Source organism: Nelumbo lutea, chromosome 1 (assembly GCF_056320005.1).
Source record: "Nelumbo lutea isolate HS-2025 chromosome 1, American lotus-T2T, whole genome shotgun sequence".
NCBI classification, from domain to species: domain Eukaryota; kingdom Viridiplantae; phylum Streptophyta; class Magnoliopsida; order Proteales; family Nelumbonaceae; genus Nelumbo; species Nelumbo lutea.
The window spans coordinates 95,297,501-95,312,973 of record NC_142684.1 but is presented as its reverse complement, the minus strand read 5'-3'; the positions used below and the strand labels follow the sequence as shown (position 1 = coordinate 95,312,973).

At 39.8% G+C, this 15,473-nt stretch overlaps 1 protein-coding gene across 1 annotated transcript in view; it reads right to left on the bottom strand.

The window, feature by feature from the left end:
• Window positions 1-7,526: 7,526 nt before the first annotated feature.
• Window positions 7,527-15,473, bottom strand: part of LOC148876246 (exocyst complex component SEC5A-like) — a 167,743-nt gene continuing 159,796 nt past the window's right edge. The window contains exons 20-21 of the mRNA XM_088966427.1: window positions 14,557-14,772; window positions 7,527-7,983 (exon numbers count right to left, since the gene is read on the bottom strand). Of these exons, the coding sequence (XP_088822553.1) occupies window positions 7,762-7,983; window positions 14,557-14,772 (438 nt within the window). The 3' untranslated portion in view covers window positions 7,527-7,761. The remainder of the gene's footprint in view (window positions 7,984-14,556; window positions 14,773-15,473) is intronic.

Genomic DNA, 15,473 nt, shown 5'->3' with positions numbered 1-15,473 from the left:
ACCCCAAATAAGGGGTGTTTCAGAATTTGGGCACTTTTAGGGGTAAGCAAGCCTAAACCGATTCACTAAAGCATTTTTGAGAAAAAAAAAAAATTAAAAGTATCAAAACACCTGATATACCTATTCCTGTGTATTAGGCGTATCAATACTTTAAATCATGAATTACAGTAATTATTTCTTAAAAAATTCAACATTTCTTTTCTTTTTTGCTAAATACATCTCTACAAAAGAGGGGCTTTATTTGTTGGCTATGCTCAAAGTCTTAAGTCTTTAAGTTCATTTAACAGAAAGTAAAATAAATGATCAAATCCTCAAAAGTAAGCTTTGAGGGACAGTAAGAGCAGAATATTTGAATTTTAAATAAAATTGATTGGCCTTTCAAGGAAAAAATAAAATTGGATAATTGATTGATATTAAGATTGTTCTGCTCAAGTAATTTAAGTCAACTGGCTAAATTTTGAGGAAATTCAACCTATCTCATCTCAGCAATTTTGTCCGAGATATATGGGGTCTTGGGTTTGGAAGGGGTGGAATGAATATGAACATTTTTGCACACATTAGCCATTCACAGACGTAGCCGCATCCTCAAACTTATTAGCCTAAGATTTTAATCACTGAACCAAGCAATGACCCCTAAGCTAGTCATTCTTTCGTATTAAATCTTCCGGAATCCTAACCGTTGGAAAGTAGAAGATTGACTCTCTGATTGATTCTCCATAATTTTAGGTCCATCAATTTAGGAAACTTAATTTCCTAGAATCATGGGATATTAATTGGAGAATCCCACTGATATAGAAATTAGTTTTTTAAGAAAAGTTAGTTTCCTATTTTATCACCCTGTAAATTAGCTCTGTAATTCTATATAAAGTTGTGTATATGCTCATTCCAAGACAATACAATCAATTCATTTTTCTCTCAAATTTTCACATGGTATCAGAGCAGGTCATGACTTAATCCACTCATATTATCTCTTTGGTCATCTCTGCTACTGGTTCAAGAACTCTCAAACAGTATTTGGGAGGTTCTTGAGTGTCCTTGATTCTTCTTCGAGAGCAGCTACAGATCTGAACTCTACATTTTTGCTTCTTCTGGACTACTGTGCCATCGGATTCATCATTTTTTCTTGGATCTCTTTGTAGAGACATCAGATCAGTCTGAAATCTTAGATCTAGTGTTGCCGAGAGCAGATTTACTGAATCCCTTTGGTTTGGTTTGGATCAGTTTTGATTTTGAGTGGTTTGGATCTACTCTTCAGTTTGGTGGAGCATTACAGTTACCATTTTTTTACATTGGCTGAAAGATTCTTTAGGCCTTCATCGCCAACCCTTACTAAGTTTTTCAGACCTTCATTGTTTGTTTTTCTCTCTTTCTTGAAGCCCACCCAATATGTCAGAAGCCACCGTATCAAATACCACTGCACAATCGGAAGAAGTTTCCTCACATCAAGCATCTGGTGACCTGCAAAACATTCAGGCAGCATATAGGTTGAACGGGAAAAATTATTTGAAGTGGTCTCAGTTTGTTCGAATATATTTAAAGGGAAAAGGAAAGCTTAGCCATCTCTTTGGGATGGGACCGAAGGAAGGAGATTCAAGATTTGATGCATGGGACGAAGCTGACTCCATGATCATGTCATGGTTATGGAATTCAATGAACCCTGAAATCAGCGACACGTGTATGTTTTTATCCACGGTTAAAGAGATCTGGGATGCCGTCCGACAAACATATTCAAAAGCACGTGATGCAGCACAAGTGTACGAAATCAAAGTCAAGATTGGAGCAACTAAACAAGGCAGAAAGACAGTTACCGAGTATGCAAATTTACTGCAGAACTTGCGGCAAGAACTCGATCATTATCAGTGCATTGAGACTAAATGTGCAGCGGATGCAGCAATCCTAAAGAGTTTTATTGAAAAAGATCATGTTTATGACTTTCTTGCAGGACTCAACGCAGAATTTGATCAAGTTAGGGTCCAGATTCTCGGCAAAGAAGAGGTACCATCTCTAAATGAGACTATTTCTCTGATTTGTGCTGAAGAAAGCCATAGGAGGGTTATGCTTGAACCCCAAGTACTAGAAGGTTCATCCATGACTATAAGGATGGAACAACCGAAAATACTGGAAGGAATGAAGACAGATTTGTCCTCTGCATGGGACAACAAGGAGTCACTTTGGTGTACCTATTGCAAGAAACCAAGGCACACCAAAGAGAAGTGTTGGAAGCTGAATGGTAAACCGTCGAATAGGGAATGGGGCTACCGAGGAGGACAACAGAAGAGTCGAAGTCAAACTAACTTCACCACAAATCAGCCGAGCCAAGAAAAGCCTCCAGACAAGATCGAGTTCAATAAGGAGGAGATCGAAAAGTTAAGGGGTCTTCTGGGATCGTTGGAGAAACCTAGTAGTACAGGCTCTCTTGCAATCTCAGGTAAGTTTTCTATTCCTCACGGACTAAATGTCTCAGATGAACGTATTAGGGATTTATGGGTTATTGACTCAGGAGCCACAAATCACATTACTCACTCCTCACTACATTTTAGCACTTATACCCCTTGCCCAAGCAATCGAAAAATAGCCATTGCAGACGGTTCCCTTACTACCATAGCTAGCCTTGGGGATATCCATATTAATCCATCACTTACACTAAAAAGTGTCCATGTTCCAAAATTGTCCACCAACCTGATATCCATAAAAAAACTCACCCATGACATGAACTGTAATGTGCTTTTCTATCCTTCTTATTGTATATTTCAGGACCAGGATTTGGGGAAGAGGATTGGACTTGCTAGGGAGAAGAATAGACTCTACTATCTTGAAGAATCATGCAAATCAAATATTGTCCAAGATAAGTTATCTCTGTCATTCCTTTCATCATCCAACAAAGACACAATTTGGCTTCATCACTTTAGATTAGGACATCCATCTTTTGGAATTCTGAAAACTATGTTTCCCTCCTTGTTTAAAGGATCGAGTGTTGAATATTTTCATTGTGATGTGTGTGAATTTGCAAAACACAATCGTGTGCCCTTTCCAATCAGTAACAAGAGAAGTTCAGTCCCATTCTTTTTGATCCATAGTGATATATGGGAACCCTCCACAGTTCCAAATGTGTCTGGCTCACGATGGTTCGCCTCTTTTATTGATGATTGCACTAGGGTCTCTTGGATCTTTCTTATTGAATCTAAATCAGATGTAAGTAGTGTACTCCCAAATTTCCATAACATGATCCAAAATCAGTTTGGGGTCAAAATCAATAGATTTAGATCGAATAATGCACGAGATTATTTCAACCAAACTTTATCCCCATATTTTAAAAAAAAAGGGATTATCCATGAATCCTCCTACATTAATACTCCACAACAAAACGGAGTAGCAAAAAGGAATGGTCATTTACTAGCTACAACCCGAGCCTTACTTTTCCACCAGCATGTTCCAAACACCTATTGGGGAGAAAATGTGCTTACAGTTGCTTACATTATAATTCGATTACCTTCGAGGGTATTGAGATTTAAAACACCAATAGAAACACTTTCTCAATTTTATCCCGATCTACGTACAACAAATAATCTCACCCCAAGAATCTTTGGATGCACTGATTTTGTCCATATTCATACCCATAATAGAGGGAAGTTAGATCCAAGAGCCATCAAGTGTATTTTTGTGGGTTATTCATCCACCCAAAAGGATTATAAGTGTTACCACCCACCTAAAAAATTCTCTCTATTGATGTCACTTTTGAAGAAAAAACACCAAATTTCACTCAACCTTATCTTCAAGGGGAGTCTTTGTCATTCATTGAAGATAAAGACAGAGAATTGTTCCCGCTTGGTCTACCTATAGTTTCTCAAACACCCAAACTCAGCATCTATACCAATTCAATCCGTATCTGCACCTATCGAACCACCTCAAACTAAACCAACTTCTTCACCCATTCATACCAGATCCATGACAGAGAATGATGAACTTTGTGACTCTATGAGGTTGCAGGTATATTCAAGAAGAAGAAACCAGGATCCTAATCTTGTGCAGATTCAAGATTCAACTCCTAATCCTGAGAATGAGATAAATACAGTTCCAGAAATTTCTTCTGAATTAGCATCTGACCAAGATCTTCCTATTGCCCTTGGGAAAGGCACAAGAGAATGCACTAAACATCCCTTATATCCCTTAGAAAATTTTGTGTCCTTTAAAAAATTCTCACCATCACATAGGAGTTTCCTAGTTAGTCTAAACACCATTCATATTCCTAATACTTTATCTGAGGCATTATTTGATGAGAAATGGAAAGATGCTACGAGAGAAGAGATGCTGGCTCTAGATAAGAATCAAACATGGGAAATTGTTGACCTACCACCAGGAAAGAAACCCGTTGGCTGCAAGTGGGTTTCACAGTAAAGTACAAGTCATATGGCTCTCTAGAAAGATATAAGGCAAGGCTCGTGGCAAAAAGATATACCCAAACCTATGGTGTTGACTATCAGGAGACATTCGCTTCAGTGGCTAAGATGAATACGGTAAGAATTTTGTTGTCACTAGCAACTAACTTTGACTGGTACTTGCAGCAATTTGATGTAAATAATGCTTTTCTTCATGGTAATTTAGAGGAGATATACATGGATATTCCTTCACGCTTCAAAGGAAATCTAAAAGGAAAAAAAGTTTGCAGGTTGAAGAAAGCACTATATGGTCTCAAGCAATCACCTAGGGCGTGGTATGGAAGATTTACTAAAGTTATGCTTGCCATCGGATACAAACAAAGTCAGGGAGATCATACACTCTTTATAAAGCATTCAGATGCAGGGGGAGTCACGACTCTTCTAGTATATGTCGATGACATAATTGTGACAGGAAATGATAAAAAGGAGAAGGAAGCCTTGAGAAGATGCCTAGTCAGAGAATTCGAAATAAAAGAACTAGGGAGATTGAAGTATTTTCTAGGGATTGAAGTTGCTCATTCCAAAGAATGCATCTTTATCTCACAACAGAAATATGTAACAAATCTTTTAAGAGAGATAGGAAAGTTAGCATGCAAACCATCCTCCACACCGATTGAGCCAAATCACAAATTGGGAGAAACAAATGAAGATCCAACCATGAATAGGGAAATGTACCAAAGATTAGTAGGAAAACTTAAATATCTTGCCCACACAAAGCCAGACATAGCATATGCCGTAAGCGTGGCTAGCTAGTTTATGCACAACCCGAAAGAGGTTCACCTACAGGCGATCTATAGGATACTACATTACCTAAAGGCTAATCTTGGCAAAGGAAACTTGTTTAAAAGAAATACTGGATTAACCCTAGAGGCATACACCGATGCAGATTATGCAGGCTCTCCCATGGATAGGCGCGGTCCACTATAGGTTACTGTACGTTCCTTGGAGGAAATCTTGTGACATGAAGGAGTAAGAAGTAGAATGTGGTAGTTAGATCAAGTGTGGAGGCAAAGTTCAGGGCAATGGCTCAGGGAGTATGTGAACTACTATGGCTCAAGATAATTTTGGAAGACCTAAAGATCAGATGAAAAGGTCCAATGAGATTGTTCTGTGACAACAAGTCAGTTATTAACATTGCTCACAATCCCGTCCAACATGACAGGGCAAAGTACATTGAGATAGACAAGCATTTCATAAAGGAAAAGCTGGATAGCGGATTAATTTGCACTCCATACGTCTCAACAAATGGTCAACTGACAAATGTGCTGACAAAATGGCTTTGCAGTGTGGCATTCCAATGACTTATCTCCAGAAAGATGCATATTTACCATCTTGAGGGGGAGTATTGAAAAGTGGAAGATTGACTCTCCGATTGATTCTCCATAATTTTAGGTCCATCAATTTAGGAAACTTAATTTCCTAGAATCATGGGATATTAATTAGAGAATCCCACTGATATAGAAATTAGTTTTTTAGGAAAAGTTAATTTCCTATTTTATCACCCTGTAAATTAACTCTATAATTCTATATAAAGTTGTGTATATGCTCATTCCAAGACAATACAATCAATTCATTTTTCTCTCAAATTTTCACACTAACTAAAATCAGATTCCTACTCTATTTGCCTGCAACCAACTGCTGTATATTCATAATTCGAGATAGTTTAATGATAAACTCATAAACGTAGTTTCAAGTTTGAATTAAATAAAAGGAAAACTTAATTTCAAACCTTATTAATATGGAATTATGGATAGAGAGAGGAAAAGAAGAGGAAGAAGACCGACGCATTATAAGAACAGCCGGTACAATGGCCTTACAGATCAGGACTAGCAAATCCCAAACCTGACCTAAACACAACCCAACCTGCGGATTGGACTATTTATATCAAGGTAGGTTTACTGTTTAATGCAATCCATTGATATCACTAATTACATTCATATAATTTCGGGGGCAAAGACCGATGATCTATCAGGGTAAATTAATATGGTAAAAAAATACGCTCATAAGATACATTTATCCGGTAAAAAAAAAAAAAAAAAACATGGGTAAAGTAGGTTCTTGAAAAACGAAGAGGGCCTAAAATCTAAATAGTGCCAGAAAAAGCTTTTATAATCTATCAGGTACAAAGTAACTATTTATATGCTTTTCTGATTTCTTAACTAAAAGATGACAACACTCACCTAAATGGTCATCGAATCTCTCTCTCTCTCTATACAACATGCAATATGGCTAGCATGTTTAAAAAAAGATCAGCATAACTTATTTAGATCACTATTCAAACGAAGAGGGCCTAAAACCTTAATAGTGCCTGAAAAAGCTTTTATAATCTATCAGGTACAAAGTAACCATTATATGCTTTTAACTAAGAGATGACAACACTCACCTAAATGGTCATCGAATCTCTCTCTCTCTCTCTCTACAACATGCAGCATGGCTAGCATGTATAAACAAAGATCAGCATCATGACTTATTTAGATCACTTTTCAAACTTACGGCTAGATTGTCTTTTTTTTTTCCTTTCTTTTTGTCATACACTCAATAAATTTTCACCTAGGTATTGATACAACTAGTCAACTACTAACCCAATGCTCCCAACTCCATCCACCACCACCCCTTCCTCTCAAAAGTTAAACATCAAACAACTAAGCAACAAGTCCTGCTTGAGAAAAATTATGATTAATTTTTACGGAAAAGTATGGACAGGCCCAATGCAGATTTCTGATTTCCACTGCAGAGCTACAAAAATTCAAAGTGTCAACAACCCACACTCTGCACCAACCCTGCCTGTGAATTGGCATCAATTCCTAGCTGACACCTACCCCAACAGTATTTTGGGCCCCACAAATTCTGACCCTGGGCTGAACCATCAAGGCTATCCCTCACATATGCTTGTTGCTTTGGGGGAAGCAGAGAGGGTTCCGATACTGAGGTTAATTTCAGGGTTGCCTTCCATTCTTTGTGCAAGGCTGTGAACCGAAAACAAAGCAGTCCCAAGCTCCTATTTAATCTGACACGTCTGCAATTTGGTTTTATTTTACTTTGTTGAATGTGCATCGGCCTGTGCCTGTCTATATATGATACAAAGCTATGTAAATAGGATAGGAAAAAAAGGATAGATATAACAATAAAATTATCAAAGGCCAATATGAACTTGTATACTCGGAGATGGATACTCAAGTCAAAACTATGCCCTTCTATGCATCAATATTGCAAAAAGGGCAGAAAAAGAATGGGAATGGGGTGAATTGAAAAATTAATGAATAATACAACAAACAAATTACATTACCAAGATGGGGAGAAAGAGGAAAGCAACTATTTCACCATGTCATCTGCGTCTTTGGCGTGCGTACCCTGGGGATCCATATGATTGTGTTCCTCTGTAGTTTCTGCTGGGAGAATCCATAGGCCCCCTGGATGAGGCATAAGCGATTTTTGCTGGTTCCGGAACAGAGTCTAAAGGAATCGACTCTGCAAAGCATGCAGTGTTGATTCGAGTCCTCTCCAGCTCCACCTGAAGCAGCTCAGAGCTACACTGCTGTGCAAGAGCCTGCAGAGAAAAACAAGCCAATTTTATTTAGCACATTGGAAAAGGACAAAGAAGAAGCCCAACTTCTTGGGTAAGACTTTGCAGAACATAAAGGGGGTTCTACCAAGTGGCAGGCTACACCAAGGAGATTTCTTTAGGCTAAAGTTAAATGATTAAATGTTCTAGCCATTTATACCTTCTAATTTCCAAAATAAAAATATCTAAAACATAATCTGCAAAAGCCATCAGTTCACAATGTTTAAAAAGAAAAAGACACAAAATGAAAGTTCATCAAACTGGACTCATTTAAGATCTCTAGTGCAACTTCTCTAACTGGTGGGATATACTGACTTCATTGCATTTTCATTAAACCTAAAAACTGATTCCGATTTTCCAATGCAATGTTTTTGTTTTGGAGCAACTACAGTAACCCGAACCAGTGAAGAAGGAAGAAGATGAGGAAGAAGACAAGAGAAAGAGAGAACAGGAGGGTTTAGTCGAAAATTGATTTGTCTCCCATTCAGTCGACCCCCTAACGTTAATTAGGTTCTAATTACACTTACAAAGACTAAACTGCCCTCACTTAAGTGTGGGGCAGAGTACTCTAATAAAACAGCCACATAAGCAAAGTACTTAACTGACATGAGATTACTAAACTACCCCTATTCGGCTCATTCTAACACTCCCCCTCAAGCTGGAGAATATATGTCATATGATCTCAGCTTGTTACATAGATGGTTCACTTTCCCTGAGTTTAGAGCTTTTGTAAACAAATCTGCCCATTGATCATTCGAGCCTACATGTTCTGTGTTTATCTCTCCAGCAAGGACCTTCTCCCAAACAAAGTGGTAATCAACCTCTATGTGCTTTGTTCTCTCATGAAATATAGGATTGGATGAGATATGGAGTGCAGCTTGGTTGTCACAATACAGTCTCATAGGTTTATCCATGTGAAACCCAATTTCTTGTAGAAGATTCCTCAACCACACTAACTCACAGGTAGTATGTGCCATGGCCCTATACTCAGCTTCAACACTACTTCTGGCCATAACCGTCTGCTTTTTACTCTTCCACGTCACAAGATTTCCTCCAAGAAATGTGCAATAGCCCGTAATAGATCTTCTATCATTCATTGAGCCTGCCTAGTCTGCATCTGTATACCCTACTACTTCAAGTTTTCCTCCTGGTTTATACAATAGTCCACGGCCTGGAGCTCCTTTCAGATACCTCACAATTCTAAGAATTGCATCCCAGTAAGGTATACGAGGGTTCTGCATGAATTGGCTCACCACACTGACTGCAAAGGATATGTCGGGTCTCATGATAGTCAGATAGTTAAGCTTCCTCACTAGTCGTCTATACCTTCCAGGATCTTCAAATACTTCTCCTGTATCACTGCTCAACTTAACATTTGGTTCGATAGGGGTCTCAGTCGGTTTTGCACCTAATAGTCCTGTTTCTTCCAATAGATCAAGAACATATTTTCTTTGGCACAGATTTACACCTTGTTTTGACCTGGCAACCTCTATTCCCAAGAAATACTTCAATGTTCCAAGATCTTTTGTTTGGAAATGATTTTGCAGAAATACCTTTAATTTGCCAATCCCCAATTTATCACTGCCAGTAATGACAATATCATCCACATAGACCACTAATAGAATCTTCCCAGCTTCTGAGTCATAGCTGAATATTGAGTGATCTACCTAGCACTGCTTCATTCCAAAACTCTTCACCACTTCACTGAACTTCCCAAACCAAGCATGCGGCGATTGTTTCAACCCATAAATTGCCTTCTTCAATCTGCATACCTAACCATCCTCCCCCTGAGCAACAAACCCAGGTGGTTGCTCCATATATACCTCCTCCACAAGATCACCATGGAGAAAGGCATTCTTTCTATCAAGCTGAAACAGAGACCAATCATACATAATTGCCAGGGAAATTAGTACACGAACAGAACCAATCTTAGCCACCGGAGAGAATGTCCCCATGTAGTCCACTCCATACAACTGTGAGTAACCTTTAGCAACAAGTCTGGCCTTCAAGCGCTCCACACTACCATCTGGCAAGTATTTCACAGTATACACCCATTTACAGCCCACAACATGCTTACCAGGTGGGAGAGTAGTAAGTTCCCACGTTTGAATATGTTGAAGAGCAGAAAGTTCCTCCTCCATTGCCCGCCGCCAATCAGGTGAACTGAGAGCTTCTTGAACATTGTTAGGTATGGAAATAGAGGATAAAAGGGTAACAAACTGGCGATGTGAGGTAGAAAGACGAGATAATGAAACAAAATTGGAAATGGGATCGAGGGTAGAACTGCGTTTACCTTTCCGTAAGGCAATGGGTAGGTCAAGGTCTGAAGGTTCAACAATAGGAGCCATGAGAGTCCGCAGATGAGGTAGAAGCTAGAGGAAGGGCCGGTGTCGTTCGACGTGTATACACTTGCCGGATTGGTGGACGTTCGGTGGTGATCTGCACGAGATGAGGTGATAAGTCTACTCCAACAACAACATCTGGAACTGGATCATTGACAGGAAGAGGAAGAGGAAGGACGGGTGGAGACGAACGTGCTTCAGGACTTGAGAAGAAGGGGACTGACTCAAAAAATGTGACATCAGGGCAGACATAGCACTTCCGGGTAATGGGATTATAACACTTGTACCCTTTTTGAGTCCGTGAGTAGCCAAGGAAGACACATTTAATTGAGCGTGCATCTAGCTTGTCTATTCCAGGGCTCAGATTGTGGACAAAGCACACACAACCAAAGACACGAGGAATTAATGGGAATGGAGATAAAGTGGGAAACAAGATAGAGTAAGGGGGATCGACCATGAAGGATGAAGGATGAAGGAGGGCATCCGATTAATGAGAAAACATGCAGTGAGTACAGCATCACTCCAAAACTGTTTAGGAGCATTCATGTGGTGAAGAATAGAGCGAGCAGTTTCAAGAAGCTAACGGTTCTTCCGTTCAGCTACCCCATTTTGTTGAGGGGTGAATGCACATGATGTCTGATGAATAATGCCATGCTGTTCTAAATACTGTTGAAATGAAGTAAGAAAGTATTCACGACCATTATCTGAACAGAGAATTTTGATTGGAACACCAAATTGTGTGCGTATTTCAACATAGAATTTTTGAAAAATGGAAAATAATTCACTTCTTTCTTTCATTAAGTAAATCCATGTCATTCTTGAACAATCATCAATAAAGGAGACAAAATACTTGTACCCATTATAAGACTCTATTTTCATTGGACCCCAAACATCTGAATGAACCAAAGAAAAAGGACTCAACATACGACTCTCAACTCTTGGATTGAAGGACACACGACGATGTTTCCCAAACTGACATGACTCGTATTGCAAAACTGACAAATGACTCAATGACGGGACCAAAATCTTGAGAGCCTTGAGAGATGGATGTCCCAGTCGGCAATGCCATTGTAGAGGAGTAAGTGAAGTCTAAAGAGCAATTGAAGATCCACCACCGTCAAGATAATACAATCCACCAGCTTCATGCCCCCCCACTAATCTTCTTCCCCGTCTTGAGATCCTGAAAAACACAAGTGGAAGGAAAGAAGGTAACAGAACAGTTAAGAGCTTTGGTTATTTTACTAACAGACATAAGATTGAATGGAAACTTAGGGACATATAAAACAGATGATAAGGGCACAGAAGCCATGTCAACATTACCAACACCACATATGGGGGATGAGGACCCATTGGCAAATGTAATAGTGTGTGATGTGGAGGTTTCATAAAGAGAAGAGAACACACCTGGAGTCCCAGTCATTTGATCTGAGGCTCCAAAGTCAATAATCCAGGGAGAGGTTTTAGATGACATGCAAGCAATACCTGATTGGGCAAGTGTGGCAATGGTATGCTGTGAAGTAGTTTGAAGGAATCGTTCATACTCATCACGCGGTACGCTCACCATCTCCCTCCCAGAGGTAGATGTAGATGTGGGAGGAGTTCGGTCTGCCGGTTTACTGTCACTGATATCAACCTCACCTGCTACAGCATGATTAGCCCATTTAGAGGGAGGGCCATGTAGATCATAACAAAAATTCACTGTGTGTCCCTCTCTACCACAATGAGTACATTTCCTTGTAGAGTTATTCTTCCCTCTGCCACGGCCTCCCCTTGAGTCACGACCACCCCGACTAATCATGGAATTGCCACGGCCTCCTCGGGGAGCATGACCTCCCCCTCTTGTACTATGTCCAACCCCTCTAACTGTCACAAGTGCTGATCTATCAGACTCTGTGGAGTTCTCTGTCTGTCCCAAAGAAATTCTACGAAGCCTTGAGAATACTTCCTCAAGTGTAGGAAGAGTAAAGCCCCCCAATATTTGGGCTCTAACTGGTTCATATTCTGACTTCAGCCCCACTAAAAATCTTGTAACATCTAGTTGCTCCCTTTGCTGTTGCTGAACTTTAATATCTGGAGTAAAGGGGTGATAGACATTGAGTTCATTCCTTATATTCTTCATGCAGGCATAGTACTTTTCTAGTGTTTTGGTTCCTTGTTGTAAATCAAAATACTCCTGATAAAGCCGATACACTCTTGTTGTGTTATCTTGTCCAGAATATAGCTTCTTAGCATACTCCCATATATCCTTAGCCGTATCAAGGAACATGAAGTTGGCACTAATTTTGGGTTCCATACTATTCCACAGCCAAGTCATTATTTGAGCATCTTCTTGTTCCCAATCATCAAACCCTGGAGAGTCCTCCGATGGCTTCTCATCTCTAATATGCTTTACTTTCTTCTTTGCCTTGAGAAGCACTTCCACTGATTTAGCCCATGGAACATAGTTCTCCCCATTCAGCTTAATTGAGGTCATTTATACCCCTAGGTAGTCGGAGGAAATTACTGCACTAGGTTTTTGATCATTGTAGCCATCTCCTATTGTTGCCATTGTACTCTTTCACAGTTGCCTCTAACCTTACTTTTCAGCTACAAGCTGATTGATGTTGTTCACAGTTTGATACTTCAACACCTATTGCAGCCCCTAAACACAACAGTGGGAGCACACACTTGTTCTTCTTCACACCACTGCTGACTTCACACACCTACGACCCACATAAGCATCACAAGCACCACAACACAACAGTAGGCCCTTTTACAACCACTCAATAAAAAATAATTGTGCATCACAAGCACCACAACACAGTCAAACTGCTACACCCAGTTCAGACTTGTTTAACACACTTAAGAGGGCATTACACAACCACAAGGAGCTTGGCAAGGTCACTGCATTCCACTTTACACCACTCGGCCACCTACAGCAGCCCTAACACCACTCAACAACTCACAGCAGCCCTACACCATTCGGCTACTGCACACACAACCCTTCCTAGGGCAACAATGAACCTAGTTCTCTAAGTTCTAATCAGTACTAACTGATTCTTGAAGGGTTCCTACCCAGAAATACCAGGTAACACAAAATGACTAAATAACCAACCTTCCTGTGAGAGTATCAGCCAACCATTCACTGCTGAAATCACCTTCCTTGATGAAGAAAACTGTGCGCAGCAGAGAGCAACGAGCTGTGATGTCTCAGACCTAGGGCGAACCAGCTCTCTCCATTAACTAACCAGAAACGAAGAAGAAGGTGTCACGAACACAGCTGAGATGCTTTACAAGCAGAAACAGGTCAGAAACCTCACTTTAATACCATGTTTTGGAGCAGCTACAGTAACTCGAACCAGTGAAGAAGGAAGAAGAAGATGAGGAAGAAGACAAGAGAAAGAGAGAACAGGAGGGTTTAGTCGAAAACTGATTTGTCTCCCATTCAGTCGACCCCCTAATGTTTATTAGATTCGAATTACACTTACAAAGACTAAACTGCCCTCACTTAAGTGTGGGGCAGAGTACTCTAATAAAACAGCCACATAAGCAAAGTACTTAACAGACATGAAATTACTAAACTATCCCTATTCGGCTCACTCTAACAGTTTTAAAATGTGGAGGCATGACGTGAGGCATTCCACTACCAAGAGCCATGAGGCATAGTTCAAAACAAAAGAGGTGTAAGCCATCTGAACACAAGGAGGCGCAAGCTTCCTTGAGAGGAGGGGGATGAAGAGGAAGGAGAATTTCTTTTTTCTTTATTTTTAATAAAAATCTTTTATATTAAAAAGTGTGAAGATGCATAATACTAGTTGAAAGGGGTGGGGGGGGGTCGGTGTGGTAAGGGGGTCTGGGGGCTCTACCCCTGGCCCAAACTTTCTTTCCCCATCTCTTTCCTTCCCTCCCATTCCCTTGTCTTTTCTCCTTTTTACTTCTCTTTCTTTTTCTTTCCCTTCCCTTTCCTTTCCTTTCTTTTTTCTATCTTTTTGTATGAGGTGTGCATGAGACGCATGAAGTGTATGCCTCTGGCATGCCTTATGAAAAAGGCGTATGAGGTCTACGCCTCTTTCACCTGAGGCATACGCCAGAGAAGTATCAACGTCTCAGGGCATTTTGGGGGCACCTCTAGGCGTACACCTCCCACACCTTTTAAAACACTGCTCCAATGTTGATACAATCATTCGACATCATTTAGCAAGCCCCAAGTAAAGCAACTCATGAGTAAACTTCTTACAATTAGGTCATCTTCAGATACGGTCATTCCTTGTTGTCGATCATCAGCAATAGCTTCTTCACTGCCACGAGTTGACCTATGCAGATGCCCTGGAACCTCAGAAGACTCGGTCATGCTTTCAGAAGCCTTCTCCAATAAGACTCCTTGTAAAGATTTCAAAGATTCTCGTGCACCCGTTGAGAAATATTGGTTCAATACAGTCTCAAAATATTCAAGCTGCAGATGTATGCATGTTAAAAATTAGTGTCAAGGCAAAAAGTAAATAGCCAAGCCAAGCAACTCAATCATAACCTATATTAAGTCATTTTAGTAAGAAAATAGGAATCTGAATTTTCTGTGAATATACAGCCTTCATATCATTTTCAAGAATTTTCAGCAAGGAACATCCTGAGGATCTTACAATTCTTTAGTCCCCTTTGGCCTTTTGTAGAAAGTATAAGCACCATACTTCGTCAATATGATGATGATTCAGAAGTTAACAAATTTGATGTTATTTTTCTTCAGCTCTAAATACAGTGATATATCCAAACTCAGACAGACAAACACATATCATTTGTTACTTTGTGATATGACACAATAGCACATGCTTTTAAATATATCAAGTAGCATACTTGAGTTTCAGAATCAACAGTTTTGTTTCACTTAGGCGGTGTTTGAACTTCTTCTTTTTTTCCCAGGCGGGGGGATGGGGATGCAGACACAAACAAGGAAAAAAAATCCATGGGCTCCTGATTCCTTATCCAGTGGCAACTACATGGGTGATCAAGATTTGATCAATTTGATTTTTCTAAAAGTCATTTTTTAGTTTATTAGTACCTTCTAAGTAGGGTTATTGTCTTGAAGGGTCAAAATAGTTCAAAGTCTTATCTTAGAATTTGAAAAGTTGAAATTAGAATCACATTACTTCTCTTTTTGTC